A 25,732-nucleotide genomic window follows, 5' to 3' on the forward strand; every position below is an offset into this window, starting at 1 on the left:
TATTCCTAACCTTAGAATTAGGCTGAGGATAGGCTCTTTGTGAACACTCCCCGTCTCAGGCAGTTCTGCAATGCCTTTTTTATTCAGGGGATACTTTTCTGTTGCTGTTGTCATTTTGTGGCAGTCTCCGCAGACCAGCCCTTACCTTGATGTGATCAGATTGTCTGCATGGTTTCCTGGAAGCAGGTGTCTTGTTTTTCTTGAACATATTAATGAACCCACTGTAGCACAATCATTTGTATTGCAAAAAGAGAAAAACATTTCCACTATAGCTGATAAAAATGTCAACATGCAGTGTCTAATGATGAAAACAAGGCCCTATTGCCTTCTGATACTGTTTATTCCCTTTCTTTTTCAATGCATGTTGTGATATATGCAGCAAGCAATACTATGCTTTTTCTGAGTCTTTAGGTGGAAACCCTTACTCTGTTTGGTTGAAATCAGTATTTGTGATAGTTAGATTTCCCTGAAGTTTATACCTTCTTTTCTTCTACATGACTATTTTCTGAAAACTGAGACATCTGATATGCCCCTCCACTGTTTCCAGAAAAAAAGATGAAAATCTTATGCAGGGTATGTGAATAATGCTAATATTGCTTCACTAAGAGAAACTTTTCTTTAATATTCCCTCCAGGTGTCATCTTATATAAAGGCAACAGCTTTCCCATAAATACCATCTTTATTCTTTTCCTCAATATGTGTAATATAAAATGTTTAAATTGTAAGGCTTAAAGATGCTGTCATTGAGCTAGTCCTCTTCATCCTCCTAAATTTGAAAAATTACTCATTTAATAGCTCATCCAACACCACCTTCTAATTCAAGAGAAGGCATTCAATCCCATTTTCTGAAAACAGTGATTACTTCATAATGGTGCCAGTATGATATTATTTGTTTAGACAGACTTAAATCAAGTTTTCTGTCATCTATTCTTATTTTTGTATTTTTTCCGTGTTTTTTCAGTCTTCTAATTGGAGCATCAGATTTTGTTTTTTAACTCCCAGTTTCAGAAAGAGAGAACTGTGGAAACAAAAAGCAATGTAATTTTTTGAGCCTTTTTTTTTAGGTTACTTTGGGTGACTTTTAGCAGATACGTTGTATGAGGGTTTTTGTCATATCAGACATTGTAAAAGCAGAATTGTAATGGAAAGGTCTGATAAATAATAACCAAAACAGTGATCAAGAATGCAAAGGAAGTTGGAGTTGCACAATCAAGGTCTGTATGTTATCTCAAGTAGCGTGTATGTTTGTGTGTATTTACATACACATCCCCTACAGTTGGTAGGAGAGAGGATCTGAAAGTCCAGCAACAATTTCTTTTTAACACTGAATTCCAGTGCAGGTGATATTTTATCTTCTCTGTAGACAACAAATGGGTCTACTTGCATTGAGAACTAAAAAAAATTACCACCACCACCCTGTGACTTGCCACCTTTTCATTTAAAAACTTGAAAGTTAAAAATATCATGGGAAAATCAGGAAAGAAAATAGAGTTTTCTAGACATTTTGTAACTGTTCGTAGGTGAGTGTGTTTCTGTTTGGCCGTACAGTATAGTGCATGCTTTATTTCATTGTGCTGGCAATCTAAATGCTTGTTGCAGATGTTCTTTGAAAAATTTCTCTGCCTTTGCTAGCTTACAATTAGCAAAACTACATTTAGTACTATAGTCAGTCAGGGAATGGGGAGGTTGTGAATTTCTTCATGAAGAAAGGAAATTCAGCAATATTCTCCATGAGTTTTTTTGAAGTGGTAATTAGGAGTGGGGACAGAGGTTGCCTGCTAGGGACCGTATCTTGAACAGGGTTATGCTTGCTTGGGGCAGGGGGGAATGTCTTCTCAAATATCTGGTGTTATTTCCCTGTTCAAAGCATGGTTTGTGCTTGACAGTATATCCCAGTGAAACAAGAAACCTCCACAACAGCACAGCCATGGAGGACAGGCAAGGGAAAGAAGAAGGGTCATTGCTTGCTGGCAGCAAAGGTGAAAGTCAGCCTTCACTGAGTAGCCGTCAAAATTAATACCTTGGGGAATTGGTTATTTTCAAATTACTAATTTCGCTGCCTACAGCTGCATGGCTGTCGTTTCAGCTGTGGGTTTGGTTGTGTCTGAGCAGACACAGGCTGGCCTGTACCTTTGTGTGCCAGTTTCAACAAACAGAGATTCAAATAACCTCTTGAGTGGAAATTCCAGTTTCATCCCCCTGGTTCCAGTTGGCAACTAAGTTTTTGGAGCAGTTTGTTTCTTTGGATGCTAAAACTGCAAATTCTTTGAATGAACTGGCACACAGGCATAACCAACCAAAGAGACTGGCTGAGTGCTTCTGAGTATGCTGCAATTTCCACTAGATATTACATCTCCCAGGCTGCAGTACTTGCTTCTACTCATTTAAAGAAGGCTAATGTAACTACAGGTGAGAGAGAGAGTTGAGGACTGAGGGAGAGCATAAAATGCCATGAATTTTCTCCCTGGAGGACTTTGCTCTGAGCATAACTAGGTCACCAATAGTTTCCAACCCACAGGGATGCTCCAGAAATGTTTGAATGTTGCTCCAGAAATGAATTTAATGTCTGTCCTTGATCTTGTAAAGCGTTGTGTTTCCTCACTCTCCATTGGCTTCACAGAGTTCATGACATCTCAAAATGAGTCAGCTTAATTGCCCAATAAATGCTGTTTAAACAATGTCAGTAGATTTTGAAGATATATAAATAAGGTATTTTTACATCCCACCACTAAATTAGCCGTGAAAGCAGTAACCTTCACCAAAGGAAAGGTTATAAACAGGGACACCATTATTTCCCAGTTGTATTTGAGTCTTTGAATTTGGCTAACTAGCTAGTTCTTACACAGCCAGGAAGACAAACTATATGTCACCACCTTCCTTGCTTCCCTATAGGGAAGCCATACTGTAACTTCAAGTCAGCGTGGATGCACTATGGCTCACACAATAAACCCCCTATGCGCAGAGAATGAGGGATGCACCGAGTTGTTCCATTGCTCTGGTGATACTGTGAGAGTTCACCATATATATTGGATATTCACATTCCTGAACTTTAAAAAAATTTCTAACCTTGATATTTCAGGGACTTAATACACATCCTGTTCTAACAGAGGAAGGTGAGTGTGTCTTCTGATGAGGCTAGTCTGAAAGAATTCTTCTCTTTGTGATGATGCCGCACACTGCTGTTGCTTAGGCAGAGCTTTCAGTTTGGTTCTCAGTCGCCTGGTAAGACTGCTCCTAAGACTAGTTAATTTTTGTAGAAGTTTGGCCTTGACAAGAGTATATTAGTGCTAAGTATTATCTAAGTGGCCATAGTATAACTTAATTTGCATAAATACTGGCTAAATAGAATATGGTTATTATCATATATTGTTAAATCATATATTTAAAACTGTAATGTTGAGAAATATATTGTTTTAAATTGCAACATTTACTCTACAAAAAAGATAACTAAAAAAAATCCTTACCATAATCTTATCTAAAGTTGTGGAAGGGGAGAAATGTAGCCTTTTGATGACATGCAAAATGTGCAAGGCACACTGATCTTCATTGGAAAGTGTTGTGTATTAATGTCACTGCAACGTCAAGATTATAAATTTATAAAGGTAGGGTATACGAACTCTCAAGACTTTAAATCCAAGTGAGAGTTCAAGTGTCACAAATTCTGAAAGTCTTCTTGTTTACACAGGCAGCTGCCAGAACTTTGGGGGGAAGGGGGAGAGGGGAAGGGGTCACTCTTTTCCCACTTCAGTTCAACCAGTTTGCCAGCAAAACATGTATTTAGCTTCTAAAGACTCTGAATAAATAAAAACGAAAGCTGGATGGTGCAATGCTTATAATAAAACCACTTCTATTCAACATTGCTTTGGTTTATAGATACCAACTGTAGTAAATTTCGAACTAAATACTGATGACATTACGCTTTAGTAACATAACAACTTTTCCTTCTGAGATGGTAGAGTGCTGGCTGTAACTACAGTTTCTAATGAATAATGCGTTACAGAATTTTATGTAAATCTAATCATTAATATTATTTCTCTTTTCATATTCATAAGCTGGTTAAAACCAATGCTAGAGCATTTAGGAAAGATACATCTTAAAGACATTTAATGAAACATAAGCTCATTGATCAATATTTGGGGCCAGTGTTACAAAGGACTATAAAGCAAGGTCTGTGCAGGGATCCGTGCTTTTAATGACCATTCTGTTCAAAGCTGGATTATATAGCAGAAGGAAGATGCATAGTATGAGGGGAAAAGAAAGTAATAAACCTCGAGAAGACATATAACTACAACAGAAAGGAAGTTAAACAAAGTTATTTAATTGCAAACTGGCAGATTCCTTAATTTGCCACATGTGCACAATCAAAGTTAGTTGTTGGGCAGTTTCCTGTGGAAATCTTAAAAAATCAGGTCTTGTTTCAAGCTAATCACATGGTAAACTATTTAGAATTTGTACTTTCATCTCTGATATCTCTTCGTTCAAACTGCAGAATACTTAGGCCCATTTGTGTTCAGAATTTTGTGTCTAATTTACCTTTGAGCAGAGGTGAGATGCTGAGTTTCTGCTTTTCTGTAGTTGAATTATGAGGAAAGATGAGGGATTAGGCACTCAGCAATCTGGAATTGTATATCTAAGGAGTTTTCCTAACCATTTTAAAATACTAATGTCCAGACTTGTTCATACAAGATGTTCATATGACTTCTTAAACAGTAGGAGAGGAAATCAGATAAAAACAGAGAGAGCAATGAAGATGATGCTGAAGTGGGAGATGTTATTTAAGCAAGTTTCTCTTTACTATAATTTTCCAGAGTATGAAGTTGTGTCAACTGAAAATGGAGCAAGTGATGGTGAAAAGGAGCAATCGATTATCACTACAAATCAGACCCATTCCACCGTGGAAAACCTAAAACCTGACACAAGGTAATTAAATAAAAAGTTTTGTAAATTAATCCAGCTTATTCAGACTTCAGCTGTCTCACACTTTAAATAAAAAGAGACATAGAAAACCAATTTGTTTTCAGTCCTATTCTGATAGGAGAAAGGTATGCTTTGTTTTTGCTTTTAAGTCAGCAGATAAGACACATCTGAGGAATCTTCAGGAAATTTCCAAGAGTATATATGGTTTGGACAGATTGCAAAAGTGACATGTTCTGTCAGAAAGATTAATAGTTAAATGTAAGAAAGTCTGCTGCTTTTTATCAAAAAATCTCTTGAAGAATTTAGCAGATGAAAAACTGCAGGATTTTGCAGAAGCTGCTATAAACCTTTATAGAATTCAGTAGTCCTTTTCTAGGATATATTTTTAACCATTCTATACAGTTCTTTTTTTATGGCAAGGTGGAATTAGGTGGAAGATGTGTATTTTTCAAATTTGAAAATATATTTTAAATCGAACTCTCTTCATATCAGTTCTCTGATCATTGTTAAAATATTGTGCTTGAAGATAAGTAGAAACAATGTGATTTATGACAACCAGCTTTCTCCAGCTAATTTCTTAAGACACCCTATTGACTAAATCGCCCTCCAAGGACTATCTACGTGAACAGTGTGAACCTTCATCAACTCATTTCATTAGTGTGCCTAACTGTTTAGTTTTCAGTTTTCAACTACATACAGCCAATGTTCATAATATTTCTGATTGTATACATAAATATTTAGAAGCCATATCTGAAGAGGCATTCTCAGTGGAAGTCGTGGATATTGTGTGTTTCAGACCTCTTTGTATTTGGTCAAAATTGGTAAAATGTTAGTATGACCTCTGTGTGGGTTCCAGACATTCAAGTCAAATAGAGAACTTGCCTTAATTTGTTTCCAGGAATGTTTTTCTTTTTTCTGAGGGTAAATACAGCTAATCTCCTGTTTCCACAATGAGAGTGTCTTAACAATTCCAGCTACTTTGGATGTATTGGCTTTCTCAGAAAGCTACACTGGTTAATAAAGAAAAACATTTATCCTAGCAAAGAAAGTAGTTAAGAGTGCAAACTCTAGGCTAAGTTTTTGCAGTTATCTTCCTGTGGTAGTTGACCAAGCAATTGTTTGCTATTTTCTCAGCTATAATAGTTACTCCTGGGATTGATGCTTATGCTTTTATTTGAATTCTTGGTTTTACCTCTGCTGAAACAGAATTGGGGAAAAGAAATATTAACTTGATACATCAGATCAGGATTTATGTGTACAGTTGTCTCTGGGGTTAAAGGATACTCAGCAGAACAGGCATAGGCTCCTTGACTTTAAATGGATGGTTATTCAAATACTGGAAATGCAATTTAGGCCACTGTAGGAAACTTGGCCATTGTGTTGCACTGTGGAGAGGAAGGATATATTTGTCCTGTATGTGTAGCTGTCTTTCAGTGTCTTGAAACAGCTAGCAAATTAAAAATGTGTCAGTGAAAGCCAGCTGATGGCCTGTGTCTCAGGGAGCTAACCCAAATAAGCATTATCATTGAGTTTAAAAAAAAAAAAATCTCATCAAGAATGATTCTTTCATTTCCATGGTAAGATGCGGAGTGTTTCAGTGTTGCTTATTGATTTCATCAGAAGGTTGCTGAATGTCATGTTGTTTTTCCTGTAGGACCATCCACTTAGCTTTGGTAACTGGATTTTTCCATTTCAGATAAACTGCCCTTTTTATTACTAATTTTGTTTACTAATTTTTAGTCATTTTTACTACTGTTATTATTAAATTGGCAACGGAGCACAAAATTCTGCATTGAGCCTAGCTGAGTTTACATCAGCTCCTAGAGGAAGGGATGAGGAACTATTGCAGAAAGTGGCAGGGAAGGGGAGTGGAAAAGAAAGGCTAAGTAGATTTGTGATACCCAAAAATAACTTCTCTGGGAAACTCCAGAACTCAAAAGATGTATTGCTGCGTATTGAATCAAGAGTAAGTCTGTTATTTTGTAAAGGCATGTGGCTTGTAACAGGGTGAACTGCAGCTACGTTTTTCTGCTTTGTTAAGAGGCAGTTAGGGTATGTTAGCAATAGAACTGGAGACAAAGCATCACTTGCCTCAACCTCATCAGTTGTGGAGGCTTAGACAGCAAAACAAGTATCAGCTGAAGGAAGAAAGTAGGTGCTGCTAAACTTGTCAGGTCATTCTTTTTATGCTTTTATTTTTAAGTTCTGCTCTGAAATAGATCTGAAATAAATCAATTGCATCTCTGCAAGTACTGTATTTTATTAATGATACTCCCTCCTGTTACACACTGAAGTTGGTCATGTCACACATGGTGACAGAAATGGAATAGATCAGTTGACTGTAGAAAAGACATAGAAGGAAGGTAAAGCCCTGGATGCTGAGGTCCAGATGACCCAAAGGAGAGGCATTTTTACACTCCTGTTAGCTCAGAAAGGAAGCAAGATGGAGGCAAGGAGACCCAGCAGGAACCATTGGAAAGGACATAAGGCAAGCAGTAGCTATGCAGAAGCAGTAAGATGTTTTGTAACTTTAATTTGGAACGATTCTGCCCATTCTATGAGAGGATTTGGGGTTTTGGTGGACAAGAGCAGACCAAAGACTGGAGAAAAGCTGTCTTCTGGAGTGTGAATTTTGTTACAACAAACTAGATTTGAGATCAGAGCTGACTCTGAAAGAGGCTGACTTAGGATATAACTCTTGAAGGGATAACTTTTTCCCTGAGGGGGTGGTGGTTTTAACAACCCTCCCCTTGCCCCAAGGGAAAGACAAAAAGTCTTGTTAGATTCAGGAGGTCATCAACTCCAAACTGAAAACATCTGATGAGTACAAATTGCAGCTGTGCATGTTCCTTGGATTGCACAGGATGTAGAGGATGTAGAGTCCTTCTCAGAGTGACTGTGTTTGATTAAACTTCCATTCCCAAATGTGGATTTCCTAATTTCTGGGACTTCTTGAGAGCTTTGGCAGAAGCACAAGAAATTGTTACTGTTTGAATCCACGCTTTTTGGAGTACTAAATTCAAGGAAAAGAAGAAAGTGAAGACAGCTGGCATCACACAGTGTCAGTGTTGTGATGGAAGGCATACATCGATAGTAAAGGTCTCCTCTCTATCATCAGGAGCTAATTGCTCACCAGAAGAAAAATGGACCTGTAGACACAGTTGACTGAAAATAAGAGGAAGAGAGACAATGAAATGCAGCTCGGTTAATTTATTAAGAGTCCCTGAAATGTCTGCAAATTCATGAAGTAATACATTAAAACTGAGAAGCAGTTTCCATAACTGGCCTTAAAGGAAAGGGCTGTAGAGGAGGTGGAGCTGGAAAAGAAACTTGGAAGAAAAAAAGAAATCCCTCTTGAACAGGACCAACATTTACAGAAGTACCATCAAGTATATGGAAAGAGAGAGGCTCAGTCACAAAGGTGGATTAGCTGGGGAGGAACCTCTTGGCCCTAAAACACTTCAGAGAAGCTGACAAGCTGAATTCGAGACTATTTTTTCCAGCTTTTACTGAAGCTATCAGTGATCCCATGCAAATCCCATGTGCTGCTCTGAAGTTTCAGTGCATCCAGAGCTGAAGATAGTTCACGACAGATCTAAACTGGACAGATCTGAGCAAAGACTTCATAAAAGGAGTAAAAATGATTATGAATGTGGTATTTCAGTCTCCATGGGTAAATTTAAAGCAGAACAATCCTACAGCAGCAAGACAGTTCAAGCCTGTACTTCTCCAGATGTATAGTCTTGGGGAACAGTACATGACAAAGGTCATCTGCAGCCCCATTGTCCAAGGTTTTTTGTCCTGTTGAGGTAAATCAGATGAGCTATGTTAGTGCCTAGCCCAGAAGTTAGAGTTATTTGCCCAGATTCTACAGGGATGAAGCAAGACAGACAACTCTTCAGTGTGAAAGGGGCAGAAGAAGCAGAAGGGAGAAGCAGGGTGCATCTTAGCCTGCCAGGTCATGCTGTTTGTTTGCTTTTATGTTTTAAGTTCTTCGAAATAGATCATATTGCTACATCTCTGAAAAGCTATGCAGTAAGCCAGACACCCTTTTTCCTTTGGGCTGACCTTTTGACAAGGTAGCTTTTAAAGGTTAGGAGCTAAGGGCCAGACTTTGAAGATCTAAGAAATTTGGACTGTGTTCAGGAGGCATAGTCTCAATGAGAGGTAGAGTGTCTCTCATGAAAAATTGCATGTGTGACTGCAATTGTCAGTACAAAAAGGGAAGTTAAATGGGATACAAATTTCTCTGAAACGTAGGATTATCATGTAGTATTCTGTGTGTCCATTTAGCTTGTCTGCAAAGTGACTAAATCCAAAAATATATATATTGGCTGAAAAAGAAAACATGTTCTGATTTGCAGTACAATTATCAAGTATTTGGTCTTGACATACTCCTGCAAGATTTAAATCAAGATTCTCCATGTTAATGTGGAAATGAAAATGAACTTTCATAGGCATACAGCAACTTGTGAGAGTTACTTATAAACAAATAAAGTTGTGTATTATTATGGCAGCTTATGTAAAATCTTTTGTTTGAGATCTTTTGCAGCCTTTTTAACTGTTACAATGTACTTCAGTATGAGATGTAACAGAACGGCAGACTCAACATGCATGTAATCCTGTATACTGCTTGATATGAATTAGTACTTTAGTAATAAAACAGTTGCCTTACTCCTTGAAATGGAGCCTTTCTTATCATCGTCTGTTACTGAACAGAAAAGAAATATTGCTTTAGAATAATCATTCTCTAGAAAAAGATGCTTCATAACAAGTTACAATAACTTGTCAAAATGCCTAAGCATTTTCAAAATAAAGACAATTTTTGTATGAAAGATCCTAGGAGAGAGAGAAGGGTAGGATATAATGCAGTTTGCTGAATTGGGCTTTGGATTAGAAGTCAGGAGATGTAAGTATAGAGAAATGAGAGGTTAGATAACTGGTCAGTGGGAGAGTGGGTAAGAAAGTGCTTGGACCTTTCTGTTTAGCATATGCAAAGTCCTTAGAGCAGAAGCAGATTTGTATTTTATTTTCATGCAGTGCTTGGCAAAATAAACCCTTGTCACACTCCGGAGAGGTTCTTTGCATGTTGGTATAGTGCAAATAAATAATAAATTATCGGGAAGCTTAGTACAGGGAGAACGTTGTTTAAGAGGAATTTTCAGTTTGATCTGGATTAATGCCTGTGAGGATCATGACAGAAGTGCATTTTTAAGAGGTATTTGATCAGGAAAGACTAAAGACTTGGTTGGCAGGGATGGGAAGAGTGTTTCATTCCAGATTTTGGCAGTAAAAGAAAGAAACTGTAAGCATGGGTGCTGTGTTGAACTGCTCAGAACTGGGCAATTTGGCCTTCTTCACAGCTTGTGGAAGACTCTGTGTTTACCTTTTTTTTTTTTTTTTTTTTTTTTTTTTACAGTAAATTAGTTCATGACCTACAGCTTGTATTCACTTGTTTCCCCCAACTGTTGGTGCCAGGAGTTCAGTCAAACAACGGCTTCTCTTATTTGCCTTGTAATACGTATGTCAGCTTTATGTGTTCATGATGACTTGAAGTGATTTGCAAGGCATCCAGACTCTGAGATGAAAGTAAAATAATGATTTGAAAATCTGTCTGATTGTGAGGAGGTGCTCCCTTTAAATAAATGAGGGGCACAATCAGCTGCTTTTCAACACAACTGCTTGCTAAAAAAAAGTTCTAAGGGTTCCCGTACAATTTATTGAATCGCTAAGACCCCTGTGTCTTTTGCCCAAGCAGCAGGCACGTTGCATCTGCTCCATTCTCCTATAGTAACACATGCCTGACAATTGACATGTTGTGTTTATTTAAAGAATTTGTCCTTACAGGGTGAGTGCCTTGGCTTCTTTTTCACTTGGAAAATTGTCAAACATGATGCTTGCAGTATTTCACCATCACGTCCTAGAAAGTTTGTGATAGTTAAAGTAACCTGGAAAGTACAGATCCATTATTTGGTTAGTCAAAGTTCTTGAAACTGCTGCTGTTACTGGTAGTAAGTTACTATCTGGGTCCAGATACTCTGGATCTAGAATTTTTTTCTATACCTGTTTGAAAAGCACACCATTTATTGCGCCTGGAAAATAATCAAAGCCAAACTGCAAGAATGATTGTTTTGATCAAAGCAATTACAGTGCAGCTTCCAAGCAGTTGTCTGAGCAGTGAGACCTGTAATATTCCATTTAACTTGTCATACCGCTCTCTTGTTTTTTGAGTTGCTTTTCGAATCTGCCTCTGCCAGGTTCATTGGAACACCCAGGACTCCATTCTTTGGGCTCTTGTCTATTCTTAGTTTTACATTGAAAACTACACTTAAACAAGAAAATGTTTCAGTAACTTCTCCTATCATACTAGTCAAGCAGAATTTTCCATGTGTGAATCTTTCAAGGATAACGTCAGATCATTATTCATAATTTCCAATATTTCTCTTCCTGAGGTTGTTGTTTACAATACACCTTGGAAGGTCTGACATTGAAATGGGCTTGCTGTGATTTTCTTCATTCTGTCTCCTATACAGTAATGATGGTGTGCATCTTGTCCTTCATTAAAATCAGTTTCACTGCACTACGGTTTTTTCATGGGCCTCTCCTAGCCTACCGTATTAAATGAAGATGATCCTTTTTTTTTTCCTTTGCGTCCAATTCTATTTTCCCCTGTTTCCAAAGAAATTTTAGAATATTTTATTAGTCTGGGGGTTTTCTGACTCCACAAAACTGAAAAACATTAAGACTTCCAGTCATCTGATACAGTATCATTTTGACTTTGTCGAGTGTTTCTGATGGCTCCTCTGCAGAAAAATGTAGTTCTTATTTCTGTATCCCTGCCCTATCTAGAAATGTATTTATTTTTTAATTAGGTGTAGATGTTCTCTTTCGTTCTGGTGGTTTGTTTAAGGGCAATTAAGTTCAGAGACCATATCACTAGTGGCCAGGAAACTTTGCAACACTAGTTTCTATACAAGCCTTCAAAAAAGAGTCTGAATATGGCTAAACACAGTTCTCATGCATGTTTGTGTTGGCAGTAATTGGAAGGTAATAAAGGAAAATATTAAGAATGCAGTTCTGCTGTGTTAGTCAGAGATGTGCCAAATAGCTTTGGGTCAATTGAGGTAGCCCTTAAAATAGGGGATGTGTCCCACCAGCCTGCTGGTAAAGACTTTTTGTAAGAAAAAATATTAATAGTAAACAAAAAGCCTATGCTTTTAAAATTTCCTTTTAGGTTCTGATGCTTTGCCTGGTTAAGTAGTTTGGTGATTTCAACTACACTTTTCTCCTTTTCAAGTATATTTTGAGCGGTCTCTTTTGGATTAGATTGTGTCCCACGGCAAAGTAATTTTCAGCCGTGATTTCTCTTGAGGAATATAAATAACAGGAAATGTAATAAAAATACCCTGTAAAGTAAAGGTGAAATGTGTAGGATATATGCATTTACCAAACTGTTTTTATAATTTGTGATAGATGGTTTCCTTCAAAAGTTTTTTCATGTGTCTTACAAAAGTTATGAAACAAAAAAACGAATGTTGCTGTTATTTTATGCAAAGGTCATAGCAAGTAAGTCTTCATACCTTTAGTGTTTAATGTTGCTAGAAGCTTTCAGTAGAGTTATAGACATAAATTCATAATTATCTGCTTATGCTATTATTACCATTATCTACTATTGCTTAATTAGTATTGTCTAATATTGCATTTAGCACCCAAAATGTGCTATCTGCACACAAGAAAAAATCTGTCTCAAAGAGCTTAGCTTCTGTTAACAACAAGGGTCAAGAGATCAAAACTACAGTGACAGTGGCAGTGCTATTAAGATAGGAAGGCAAAGATTACAGAAGTAGTACTGCTTTCTCGTGCACTCTTTATTACAAAATATGTATGACATTGCTGTTAAAGTCAGGGTTCATGGGTAAGCAGTTCCCATTTCCCTTGGCCCTTCTTTGAATCTGATGAGGAGAAAGGCCCTCCAGACAAGCCCATCATTATCTTTTGAGGAAAATGTTCCCTTCTGTTAAACCTAGTTTTCTTTGCTAGTTGTGGTCACACTGCTATTCAAGCACACTCTGTGCAGAGAAACTCAATAGAGACAGTCCTGCCTGATGGTCTTCTAGCCACCAGCATCTCCCCAGCAATTAACCTGAAGTCACAGGACTGTATTAAGCTGTTCCAGTCCTCAGTAATATGATGAAAATCTCTCTTCACCTATTTTCAGTTCTGAATTCTTACATTTTCTCCTTTTGCATGATTTGAAAAAATGAAGGCACTGCTACATCTGCCAAAGTTCCATGTGGAATACTGATTTTCTATGGTGGAAAAATCTGTTCTGCACAGTAATTACTATGAGACAAGTCCATTTAATCTGCTCAAGGACTTTCAGTGTCTTATGCTGTTCAAGAGGATTTGGGAGGTCTGATCTCTCCCAAGTTTGTAGAATGACATTCTTAGAGAGGTCAGAGGTGTGAGAGATGTTAGCTTGCTGCATATATTGGGTAGCAGAGTTCCTGGCATCTTAGGTGCATATATATAAAGGTGGAATATAGACTGGAGTTTCTCGTGAATAGTGCAGTTTCTCATGAATGTCAAGTCTGGCTAAGAGGTAGACATGGGATAATCATTATATAGCTTTTCTATTTCCTTTTAGTAACTGCCCTACATAGAGCAGTTTTTTCCCTCCCTTGTGGCTTGTGTTGAAGCGGATAAGATTGCAGCAAGTATTTCATCTTTTTTTCCCCCTACTTTATTTTTGTTTTTCAGCTCTTCCAGCTGACATATTAAAAGGGAGGCTTTATATGGTTTTCTGTGAAGAAAGCCACACCATGGCTTTAATATTCAGTTAGATCTGTAAACTCTATCACACCATAACCTCAGTCTAACTTTTCCTTTCTCTCCCTTCCAATTTTCAGTCAACTAGTTACTTTTGTTTGTCTCCAAAAGTGGTTCCTACTTGTTCTTGTGCTGTTGCAGCCACTGCTGTTGTTTCTGGTTTGAATCTGGCAGAGGAAAGGAGCCTGCAATGTTTTGGTACCTGTGAAAACATCTACCACAAAGCTGGGAAATTGCCTATGTTTTAATTGAAAAAACTTGCTTTTTAATGTTATTAGTAGGAAGCTCTCCTAATTGTCTTTAAAAAAATATCTGTGGACCATCCATTAAGCTAAACTTTGAACTCTCCTTTATTACTTTTCTCCAGTTTTGTTTATGTGTTTACACGGGCTGAAACCTGCATGCACAGGTTTTAGACATTTATTTAAATTTTGCCAACTGCAGTTTGATCTCTTGCAGAGACCATAGTGGTCCCTAGACCACAGTTTGAAGAACGCTGCTTGGAAAATATTTAGCCTTCATTTCTTGTTTGGTCATTTATGAAATTAGAGAATTGATGGGTCCAAAATCATAGATTTAAGATTTTGGGGGAAAAGGACTGTTTCTTACTGTATGTTGCCTGGTGCAACTCATAGTAGTACATACCACCTCTCAAGGACAATGTAATTGTACAAAAATAAGCAAAACTTTTAAAATTTTGTTCAAAACCCTCTACTGTCTTGTCCAGCTTGTGATTTTCTGGCTGACAGAGGTGTGTAAATTCAGCTTGCAGAAATCCTTACATATTCGAGTAAGATCCAGATATGGTGACAGATCTTTATCTTCTCTACTCACACATGCCTGGGTCATTGCCTTCTGACTCCCTGCAGCTACCCACTTCCACAAAAGCACTTCACCTGCTCTGTTTTTGCCCTTTCCTTGTAGCCAACACTGGAGTCAAAAATTTCTAGATCAGAAATCCTAGACAGTGCTCTTCAAATTTCTCTTTTAATTTCACATAAAGTCACGTAAACAGACTATTATTACCAAGAAGATTAGACCAAAAATTCCTAGTAAAGCAAAAGAACATGCTATATTGAGCTGTCAGTTATCAAAATGATGATAGCTCTAAATAAAGTGTTCCTGCTGTGAAGGAAGCAAGAGAGTTTCTTTGGAGTCTTTTATCTCTAGGCATGTATTAATTTGTACATTGTCCAAAATGGTGCATCTCCCAGCTATTCCTTCAAAATACCCAATGTATTCTTGAATCTTCATTTACACATCAGTGATTATGCAGAAAGGATGTTCAACTGCTGTGTTACAGCTTACTGGATAATAGCGATTTTGTCTTTCTTGCTAGATGTGAATACTTCTTACTGTACCACATGCCAAATGTGAATATAGAAAAAAAGAAAACTGATTGGGTCCATTTTTTTAAAAACATGTATTTAAATAATTTGAAGTTGATTATGACAAAGATTTTGTGTTCTAGAATTTATTAATTACTTCATTTATTTAATGTCTCCTGCAATAATGTAATATGAGTGGCTCAAAACAGTCTTGCAGCAATTTTGAATGAATGTTAAGATTACTCCAAATAGACTTTTTAAAGACCAAACAAACTGGTGTTTCACTTAGAAATGTCCATGGTTTATCCACAATATATCTGTTCAGCATACCAATGTTTATAATAAGTATTTCCCATAATTTCTAGGGTTTTCTTTTCTTTTTTAAGGCAATTGCTTGTGTAAGCAGTTTTGAAGTTAAAAATTGTCTTAAGAATGCTCTGGATGGAGAACAGTCACTTGATGCTGCACAATGAGGAGTCCACTGAGGCTGTTCAGGTTTTGCAGGAACCAAGAAACAATGAGCAGCAATCCACAGTTTGGATTAAATTATTCTGTCTCGTGTAGGGACTTGCAAGAGGAGTTTACAAATTTCCAAGCATGCAAAGAGTGGTATGTTTTTTCTTCAGAAAATTGCTGTTTGGAAGGAATCTCAGCTATGGTACATTCATGACCTACTGAGTTATCACTAATAAGTAATCCTTCATGAGTCAAGAGCTGGATGTTTAATTACCCACTTTTGGGATTTTCAGTTCATTCTGTATAGTGTCTAAGTTAGGTCTTATTTTCTAGACCTATAGCCATTTTGATTCATATTCTATAGATCTGTCTAGCTGATGAAAAAACATGCTATGTTAAGAGAGATTCACTACTCATGTGCCCAGAGCATATGAAAAAATCTTCATCTTTTTTATGCCATGTAGCTGGCATGCATGGGACAGTTTATTGCTCACAACTCATGGGTAAGGTATGGAGAGGGTGCTGTTGACAGGGGGTGCACATGCTACTACTTGTTGGGGTGCTTTGGCAGGGAGGACATGCAGAGGCAGTGGGTGAGAAACTGTGAGCTGTCATGGTGCAGGGAGTAACTCTTAAGGGCTGCCAGCCTGGAGCCAGAAAAGCTGAGAAGCTGCTCACTGAGATAGCGGGTGCTGGGAGGCAGAAAACTGAGTCTGCTCCTAGTTCTGCCATTCATGTAAGATCTTAGCCAAGTCCCATCTCCTCCTCGTAACTCTCCTACTTCATCCATCTCATTTCTTTTTTTGTTACATTTTTAGGTTTGCGACTATCTTTCAGTAGGTATTTACCTAGAGCATTTAACTGTGAACACTGCCTAAATTTTAGCTGAGCTGTGGAGTTAGAAACAACCTTGTCTTGCCTGTCCATCAAAGTTAAACAAGTATCGAGGAGTAGGAGAAGCTTGAGCAGAGGCATCTGGCTTGGATTTTTTTTTTTTCCCAGTCTTGTTCCATTTTCTTAGGATTTAGTTCTGTTCCCACAGAATCACAGAACAGTTGGGGTTGGAAGGGACCTCTGGAGATCACCTAGTCCAACCCCCCTGCTCAAGCAGGGTCACCTACAGCAAGTTGCCAGGATTGTGTCCAGACGGCTTTTGAGTGTCTTTACAGATGGAGACTCCGCAACCTCTCTGGGCAACCTGTTCCAGTGCTCAGTCACTCTCATAGTGAAGAAGTTTTTCCTCATGTTCAGATGGAACTTCTTGTGTTTCAGTTTGTGCCCGTTGCCTCGCGTCCTGTTGCTGGGCACCACTGAGAAGAGTCTGGCCCCATCCTCTTGACACCCTCCCTTCAGATACTTGTACACGTTGATAAGATCTCCTCTCAGCCTTCTCTTCTCCAGGCTAAACAGGCCCAGCTCCCTCAGCCTTTCCTCATATGAGAGCTGCTCCAGTCCCCTAATCATCTTAGTAGCCCTCTGCTGGACTTGCTCCAGTAGCTCCATGTCTCTCTTGACACAGTGCTCCAGTTGTGGCCTCACCAGGGCTGAGTAGAGGAAAAAATGCAGTTTCCAGCAAAGTCATGATGAAAAGAGGTCATGAGTTACTGAAGTATAGACTGGCGCTGCACGATATTACTATGAAAAAAGTATGAAACTGCCCAATATCTTTTTATTACTTTGTGTATTTAACATTAGTGTATATTCAGGTAATTGAATCTTTGCCTTGGCTGAACACCGGTCGCAGAAGACATGCTTTGCATTTAGGCACTGACCCTGCCTGTCACTGTTGGTGAGTCTGAGAAGAACTGAATTGGAGGTTTGTGTTCTTGTGAATGAAAAATTTGCAAGTAAATAGCACTGTGCTTTACTCAGTCTCTCCTTATCAGATTGCTTCTGATGTGAACTGCTCCCTTTGCCAGAACTGAATTGTGTGTGAGAGAAGACGGAATTAAACCAGTGGTGCATTAAAACAAACATTAATAGCATGTGTGCAAAGAATTGTCAAAATGAATGAGAAATTACTTGTTCAGAGAGGCTTTATACAATTAGGAAAAAGAATGTCATAGTGTTTTCAGAGTAACAAACAAGGCCTTTTGGCTCTTTTCTAAGAGGCCAGTAGCACCAGAGTGTGTGCTGGCAATTTGCTTGCTCCAGACCCTAAAAGAATGCTTAGTTTGCAAAATTTTCATATCCTGTTTTTTACTCCTCAGTTATGAATTCCATGTGAAACCCAGAAACCCTCTTGGTGAAGGTCCAAGCAGCAATGTTGTGGCATTCAGTACTGAATCAGGTAAGAACTTCCAAAGGTCTGTCTGTCATTTACAGTGGCTGTTTAGAAATCATTGGTGTTGTGCTCAGCCACTAGGGAACTAATGTTTAGTATCTTCAAATTAAACAGACAACGTGGTCCTATGGGTTGGATCCTAAAACCAGGTTCAAAGAATTTGTCTGTGACACTGGTTTGCTATGTGTTAAAAAACGCTCAGTTTCTATAGAGGTTTTATTATGCAAAATGAAGAGTAGCATTTCTGGAGAGGAGGTGAATATGGTTTACATTTGACTGACTTACTGGTCCATGTAGTAAAAAGTTTTGTTCACATTTTTTTAGGTGACTAACATCATCTGTAAACTGATTTTTTTGTTACAGTTGTGTCTGTTGTATCCGTTTTTGTGCACTACTCTTAATCCATTTGTCTGGGATCTATGAAAGCAGTGAGACCTTAGTACTTAGCATACTTGGGCTCCCTTGCTTCATTGAGCATGTTTTGTTTTGTTTTGTACTATTTCCAGACTGGCTTTTTACTATTGAGCGTGTTATGGCAATGCCTGGGAGATGAGTCTGAGATCAGGGGTCTTTTGTGAGAGGATATAAACTGGCCAGACTGCAGGAGAAAATAAAAAGCCGGAGCACAGAGAGATCAAGTGTCTAGTATTCAATCTGAAGAACCTAACTTTACACTTAAAGAAGGCTCAGTCATTTAAGATTAGTATTCCTGGCATTTCTGTATCTGTGAAACTCATCTGCAATAGCCTGGGAAAGTTCTGAGGACCATACAGTTGTTCTTTGGGCTGACATGTTTATATGCACTTCTGCTGCCTTTTCAAAATGACTGCTGTGTAATGAGTGTGTTGTTTGACTGAAATGAAGGATTGAGAAATAGCAGTTTGGAAATGCTGAAGTCCCAGTATGCCCTCTTTCATCGTATTTACTCTCTTGTGAAACACTTAGAGAGGAATATACAAGCCTGTTTTGATCATTGGTTGGTTCCCAAGTCGTACTTGACTCAGAGGTGAGAATCAGAGCATGCCTTTGCTTCCCATATTCCAGCGTCCAGGGAGGTTGACTGTAGAGTTGTTGACTTTGTACAAGCAGGACATTTATTTTTTTTGTGTAGATCTGGTTATTGCTTTATAGTACTCCAGGACCGTATAAAACACACTATGGATTTAGCCTCTTTAAAGGGACGTTCTCAGGCTGCACTTTGAGCCAGGTATGGTAATAGTCCTTACATAGTGTTCAGTCACGAATGAATCAGAGTTTTGGCTGAGCAAGGAATTAGCCAGGGAGGAGTTCAGACTATGCCTTGCATATTTTAAAACTGTGAATACATTCTTTGTAACCCTAGATTGTTAAAACTGAAAAAATGTTTATGCCGAATGCAGTTTTCATGAATGACACAGTTTACTTTCTGTCTGCTGTTTAGTTTGGACAAATTAAGCAGTCAGTTTTGCTTTTTCTTAATGGTACACATCCATTTCTCACTTCAGGGCTTTCATAGCAAAGTTTTGTGCTGCAAGTATTACAGAGGAGTCCTTTTTATTATTTAAGTTTTAAAATTGAAATCCGAAAAAAAAGGCTGTAGAACTGTTTTTTTACTGGTAGCAGTTTTTATGCTCTTGATTTTACTAAAACCCAGTTTGAGTGGTATTGTCCCATAAGTAACATTTTTAAAAGCTCAGTGATGCACTGGTTTAACACGATGACACAGGAAATTTATTTCTTTAAATTAATACAAAAAATTTAGTGAACTTTGCTTCCAAAACTCTTTGTTTTGCAGATTAGAGCTTATATCAACTACAGAAAATCATACTAAGAAAAGCATACTAATGCTTTTCCACTGAAATATCAGGAAAGTTCAATTTACAGTGTCTGATTGAATGTTTGTTTTCTTTCCCCAGCGGACCCAAGAGTGAACGAGCCAATTTCAAGTAAGCTTTTTATGTATAGGGTGGTGTATTCTGATCAGGACTTTTTTCAGAAGTGAGATAGCATAATTTTATTGGGGGGGGAAATTGCTGTACTGTGCCAGTTAAATGAGCTCTGGAATAGAACAGTATTCACACATGATTTCACTCCTTCCACCTATATCGTAAGAAATTCATGCCAGGCTAAATGTTTACCTGAGCAGAACACAGTCAACGTGATGTGGTGCTCAAGTGGCAGCTAGGATGGCTTCACACCAAGGTACACAGATGAGAAAAGGGCAGCCTCGTGGTGTCTCAGCCTGGTCGTTAAATGAGAAGAAAGCTCTGTAAAATGAATAAGCTGCTTTGCACTTTAGTGGGCGAGTTAACAGAGCACAATTCAGAGGTTACTATTTATCTGCCATTGTGCTTTCCAAAAATTGTCTGCTTCTGAAGGGTTGATCCAGCTCTGCTTTAGGCCCCTTTTAAGACTCTTGCTGTGTTTGGTGGGAGGTGGATTGATCTTTTGAAGAACAGCTGAGATCCATTCAAGAGAATTGGGCTGCTTTTTGCATTTGTAATGGATATCACTTTGGCAAACACTAAGGTATCTTTTCTTTCCATGTAATTCATGACACTTGAACTTTTTGTTTGTTTATCTGTTTGTTATCACATACTGTTTGCTGTGAGTTGTCTTTCCTGGCTTGAATCCTCTGAAAAGCAGTGCCTGTATCTCACAATTTGTAAATAAGAGTTTTGCCAAACACACAGACTTTGCCCCCTACCAAGGCAATGCATCCTAGAGTGCACTTATTCCAAACTGACACCACTGACACAGACAGCAGAAGCTCTTCACTGCATCAGTCTTATCTGCACATTTTGGTGCTTCCCTAAAATAGCTTTCATGCTCAAAATGCAAGTGACTAGCGCTATTAGTATACTCCAAGGTACATTCTGCTCCATCAAGGTTTTAATTCTGTTTATTTGAGTATATTTGTCATACATCATTCCATATGCCATATCATGCTTAAGCCTCCCTCTTCCTCTCCTGCAGTGGGAAAGGATGCTATCTGGACTGAAATCCCATTCAATTCTGACACCTATTCAGAATGCAAAGGGAAACAATACGTAAAGAGGACTTGGTATAAGAAGTTTGTCGGTGTGCAGCTGTGTAATTCTTTGAGATATAAGATATACCTCAGCGACTCGCTTACAGGTAAGAGACATTCAAGTCAATGTTGTCCACATTATCCACCCCTCAAGATATGGGTTCAGAACTAACAAGTTTAACAAGATTGGCTCTGCTGAAATGTGATCAGGTATGTTTAATCTATTCCATAGAAAGGTTAATTATAAATATTAATCTGCCTGTGCTCAGTAGTCACGGATGTGGTTGATACCAGATTTTCCAAGACGCACGAGTTACTCCTCCATGGTCATCATCTGTTTTACAGCACCCGTTAGTATCCTGGGGATCATACAGAATACTTATAAAGACCAGATCTCTGCCAGGGAATAGCTTATGTTGTAAAGGTGCCAATCTTGCATTTAGAAAGTGGCCCGGGATAGTTCTTAATGCAGGGTTAGGACCTAATTTTAGCCCATGATTAGAGCTCAGTCATTCCCACCCCATTTGGTAGACATCTGGTTAATTCATTATGGTGGGCCTTATTTTAATATATATTAAATATATGGCTTCTGCTCTAATCAACAGGTTTTACTCACCTGATTTTACTTTTTTTTTCACTTTACCCATTTGTGTTTACCATCTCTTTTTTTTTCCTCCTTTTTTTTTTTTTTTTTATGTAATGGTTTATTACTAACAGCAACATCCCAGCCTTAGTTTCTCAAATTTTGTTCAGTGTCTTAAGGTCACTAAAAAGTGACATATTTAAAGCTGATCTCTGTTCTTTTTGCTGGCTACTGAGAATGAGTTGATCCTGCTCTTTCTAGAAGTTGGGTATATCCATGTGTAGGTTCATATACAGCTGTTACAGAGCTTTGGTGTTGCCTTCTCGTGTATTTACTGACAAGTTTGGGCACTGCAGTTTGGGGGAACCTGCCTTCCTCGCTTCAGATCCCCTGTGGCACTTCTGAGAGTGACTGAGCTTTATGGGGGTTGTGACTAGGGCAGGCAGACATCCCTGGCTTTGTCACCTGGCTGCATACTTGACTCAAGTGACCCACGTTGCGTGTAAGCTGGGGAAACAGCTTATAAAAAGTATTTTTCAGTTAACTGATATTTAAACAGACTTTTGTATCTCATGTGGATTGTACAAGCTGTCTTTAGAAATATTTTAGTTTATAATCTGCCCGAAGCTCCTGGCTTTTACCTGAGCTGTATTGACAACTGGTGTTAGTATAGCATCCAGACTGCAGAGAGTAAAGCAGATCTGTGTATGGGAAATGTCTCTGAGTGCAAGTTGGGCAGTTACATTCTTCACATCAGATTGAATCGAATAGAAACAGTAGTTGAAAGAATCAAATTTATAACCCAAAGCTGCCCCATTTCAGAGCTCAGCCCCTCGCAGGAGCAGGGCTCAGCAGTCTCTGTGTGTGGGAACAGGGATGAAAAAAAAGAGCAGAGAGCGTAGGGCAGCTCGTGCCAATATAACCATCAGTTGCCTGGCCTTGCACCCGCCACCATTCCCCCATGAGCAGACAGTGAAGGAAAGCCCTGTCGTTAATAGTAAGTGCAATACCTCATCGTAAATAATATCTTGGCAAATCTGTGAATAAGAGAGACTGTTTTGAACAGAGGTATCATTCATTCACCCATTGCTGTACTAACCAGCTGCGATCAAATAACAAAAACTGGCAATGAGGCATAGCATATCACAAAACTAGCCAGTAGAGGAAATAGCAGTGCTAATCTAGTAGGACTAGACCTTAGCCCTAAATCAAGTGAATTAACACCACACTGAAAGCTACTTCAATCTTAGAATAAAAGTTTAATATATCAGCAGCCCATTTTCCTATTTTCATTAGATTGTTTTTGTTCTTGCTGGAAGACTGGAGATTTAACTTGGCTGGGGAGGAATGATGGTAGCCACATTGTATTCATTTCATTTGCTAAGCCTGGTTCTTGCACTTGAACTGCTGAAACCAGTGCAGGCCAGTTGTCACAATATTTGAAGGAGTTTAAATGTTTATGTAAATGTAAAGCCGTTCTGTGTTTTTCACCACTCTTTGGTAAGTGAGACTGACATGGCACGGGCCTCTCTATTAGAGTGGGAAAGTTTCCGGTTTGAAGCCAAGCTTTTGTTCTGACGTGTTTCACTGTCACATGCTGCCTCATCGTGCCCCTGAGGCCAGTGGAGGTATCTCTGCCCAGCCTGGCCAGCTGGGCAGTGGCCGACAGTGACAGGCTACGCTGGGGTCTGAGTTCCACGTTGCACTAAAAATATCTTCTGAACCTTTTCTGGTTAAGCAGGATAATGAACTTGAAATTTGGGTGCATCGTACATGCACTATTGTATAATATTGTATTGTATATCTTTCTAGGCTGTTTTTTAGCATATATTTACACTGCTGTTGTTGCAGAACTCACAGTGTGTAAAACTGCATCTGATTTGCTTAAGACCATTCATAATGAGGGAACACTGTTAAATGTTCCCTCATTTAAAAAAAAAAAAAGAAGTATTACATTTATGCTAGAATTACTATTCACAGAAGAGAAAGGTGAATCTAGTCATTCAGTACCTAGAAGTTTTTCAGGTATGATGTTCCTTATTATGGAAGTAATTGGACAGTGAGAATGTAGTAGATATTCACTGAGAACACTGCTAATTTATGTATAGCAAGTGCTTGAATTATGCATATTTTATGTCATGGTCCAGAAGAGTATTTGTATATCTGAAAGTTACTGTTCTTTTGTTAGCCATATGAATGTCTTTTTTATTCTGCCTCTAGTGAAGAAAAGCTGATTGATGTTACACATGCCAGTACTGTTCTATAAACCAGCATCTACTGCTGACCTCATTTAACAGTCCTCCAGAGCAGTCACTGTAAGCATTCCAGATGATCAGGCCACCAAAAAAAAGTATTTATTGAGGGGAGGAAAAAAATAATTTTTGTGTGTGACCTTCAACAGCCATGGAAAAAAAAAACATGCAGTTTTGGGCAGCCTGAATGTTCTTAATTTCAGACCAAAAATTTACCAAGAGAAACTCCCTCTGACCAGTTCTCCTATGGAAAAAAATATGCCTACAGCCAAAACTAAACAGTAATAAATAATTTTCTAAAGCTAGAGCAGAACTGCATGCACAGAGACCCATCAGCTAGAGGTGAGACTTTTTGGTAAAGTGTTGAGCAGACTACAAAAATGTAAGAAAAAGATGTATTTTTGGTAGGCTGCTACTTTATTAGTAGAACTTCAGAGAGCAGCATTTTAAGCCACCTCACCGTCTCTCAAATGGCCAGATTGGCACAGATTCAAGGCTACCAGAGTCCCAACATCTAATGAGTAACTGGATTTTCTGCTTAGCTTATACCTGAGGACTCAGGACTGAGCCTATTTCTAAAAGCTATCACTGTTTCTTTCAACTTCACAACTGGAAGCAGCAAAAGGTATGAGGGGCAACTTTGTTTTGCAAAGATTTTCCATCTCTCATTCTAGGGAGAGAGGGATTTACCTCTAAATCTCTTTGGTTAGTTTGTCTCCAAATAACCAGAGGCTGAACAGATTAAGAGCAAGTGCCATGAAGGGTGTTCAGAAAAAACAGTAAGTTTATCTGAAAATGTTTCCTGCCAAAGCTGAGGAAGAATAGATTGCATGCTTTCCTCCATCATCTGAACTGAATTTTACTAAAGTCTTGTGAACCAAATCAGTAAAAATCTCTGTCGAAATTGTCTCGCTGTAAGTCTATTAACTGGATAAGGACAGCCTGCAACATCAGCGCACACTGCGTGTGGCACTTGAGACCTTTTCTTCCACTTAGTTGCAGTCAAGTGTCCTGTTTGTTAGCAATCCTGCAAATAAACATGGGCACACCTTATTCTCTCGATAAGCAGCTACAGTACCTAGGTCATATATTTATTAGCTAAAGGATATCCCTTGCACATGTTGTAAAAAGATGGTGCTGTATAAAGCAGGCCTTAGACATATTACGAGATGGTATATAAGCCATCTTTGAAGATACTCTGAACTTCCTGACAGGGGATCAAACCTGCCTTCCAATAAAATCAGTAGCAAAACTTACTTCTTTTTGTTACAGTCAGGATGAGGCTCTAGGTCAGAACAGGATTTCACTTACTGTATGAAATATAAGGACAGGAAAAAATGTGTTCAGGCATTAGATTTTGGCCAGCAGATGGTACCAGCAATTGTCTACTGCTGTGAGCACTGTACTTGGGGTATGTCCATAACGCTTGAATTACAACTATAGATCCTGAGATGAAAAGACCATTAGCTTTGGTGGTTTTCAGACCATTAGCTCTGGTGGTTTTCAGAAATAGCCCTCCCTAAACTTCATATGGATTTCCAACTCTGCTGCTTCTTTGCTTTCAGGAAAATTTTATAACATAGGAGACCAGAGGGGCCATGGAGAAGATCACTGCCAATTTGTAGACTCATTCTTAGATGGAAGAACAGGACAGCAAGAAGATGTACCAGTCAAAGATGGTAACTCCTGTCTCTGTGGCAAACCTTCGCAATTCCTTTGATTGCCTTGTTGTTTTCCTGCCAGTGGATTCAGGGTGCATTGCTGGGCTGGGCAATGGAGGCAGAGAAGAGTCAAGAAGGTTTTGAAGATGAGCAATAGCATGTTAAAAGGAGGTTATGATTCAGGTTCTGTTAGATAGTAAACACCCTCTCTCCTATTTAAAACATTCCAACAGATTATTCACTGTTGGTTTTACATATTTAAACCCAGCCATGCATTTGAGTTTACAGAGAGGCATGAAGTGTTATGCTCAAACTAGCAAGGTTGATTTAAAGTGCAGTAAATCATCAGTTGGGCATGAAACAGCTTTATTTAGTGATAATGAGAAACTAAAAAGTTTATTACTGGAAAATG

At 38.5% G+C, this 25,732-nt stretch overlaps 1 protein-coding gene across 18 annotated transcripts in view; it reads left to right on the forward strand.

The window, feature by feature from the left end:
• ABI3BP (ABI family member 3 binding protein) overlaps positions 1-25,732 on the forward strand; it is a 180,318-nt gene that overhangs the window by 151,717 nt on the left and 2,869 nt on the right. For all 18 annotated transcript variants that reach the window (XM_067301251.1, XM_067301112.1, XM_067301129.1 and 15 more), the window contains 5 exons: positions 4,809-4,920; positions 17,741-17,820; positions 19,710-19,739; positions 20,770-20,931; positions 25,225-25,338. In XM_067301251.1, coding sequence (XP_067157352.1) covers positions 4,809-4,920; positions 17,741-17,820; positions 19,710-19,739; positions 20,770-20,931; positions 25,225-25,338 — 498 coding nt within the window. The remainder of the gene's footprint in view (positions 1-4,808; positions 4,921-17,740; positions 17,821-19,709; positions 19,740-20,769; positions 20,932-25,224; positions 25,339-25,732) is intronic.

This window comes from Apteryx mantelli, chromosome 1 (assembly GCF_036417845.1).
Source record: "Apteryx mantelli isolate bAptMan1 chromosome 1, bAptMan1.hap1, whole genome shotgun sequence".
NCBI classification, from domain to species: domain Eukaryota; kingdom Metazoa; phylum Chordata; class Aves; order Apterygiformes; family Apterygidae; genus Apteryx; species Apteryx mantelli.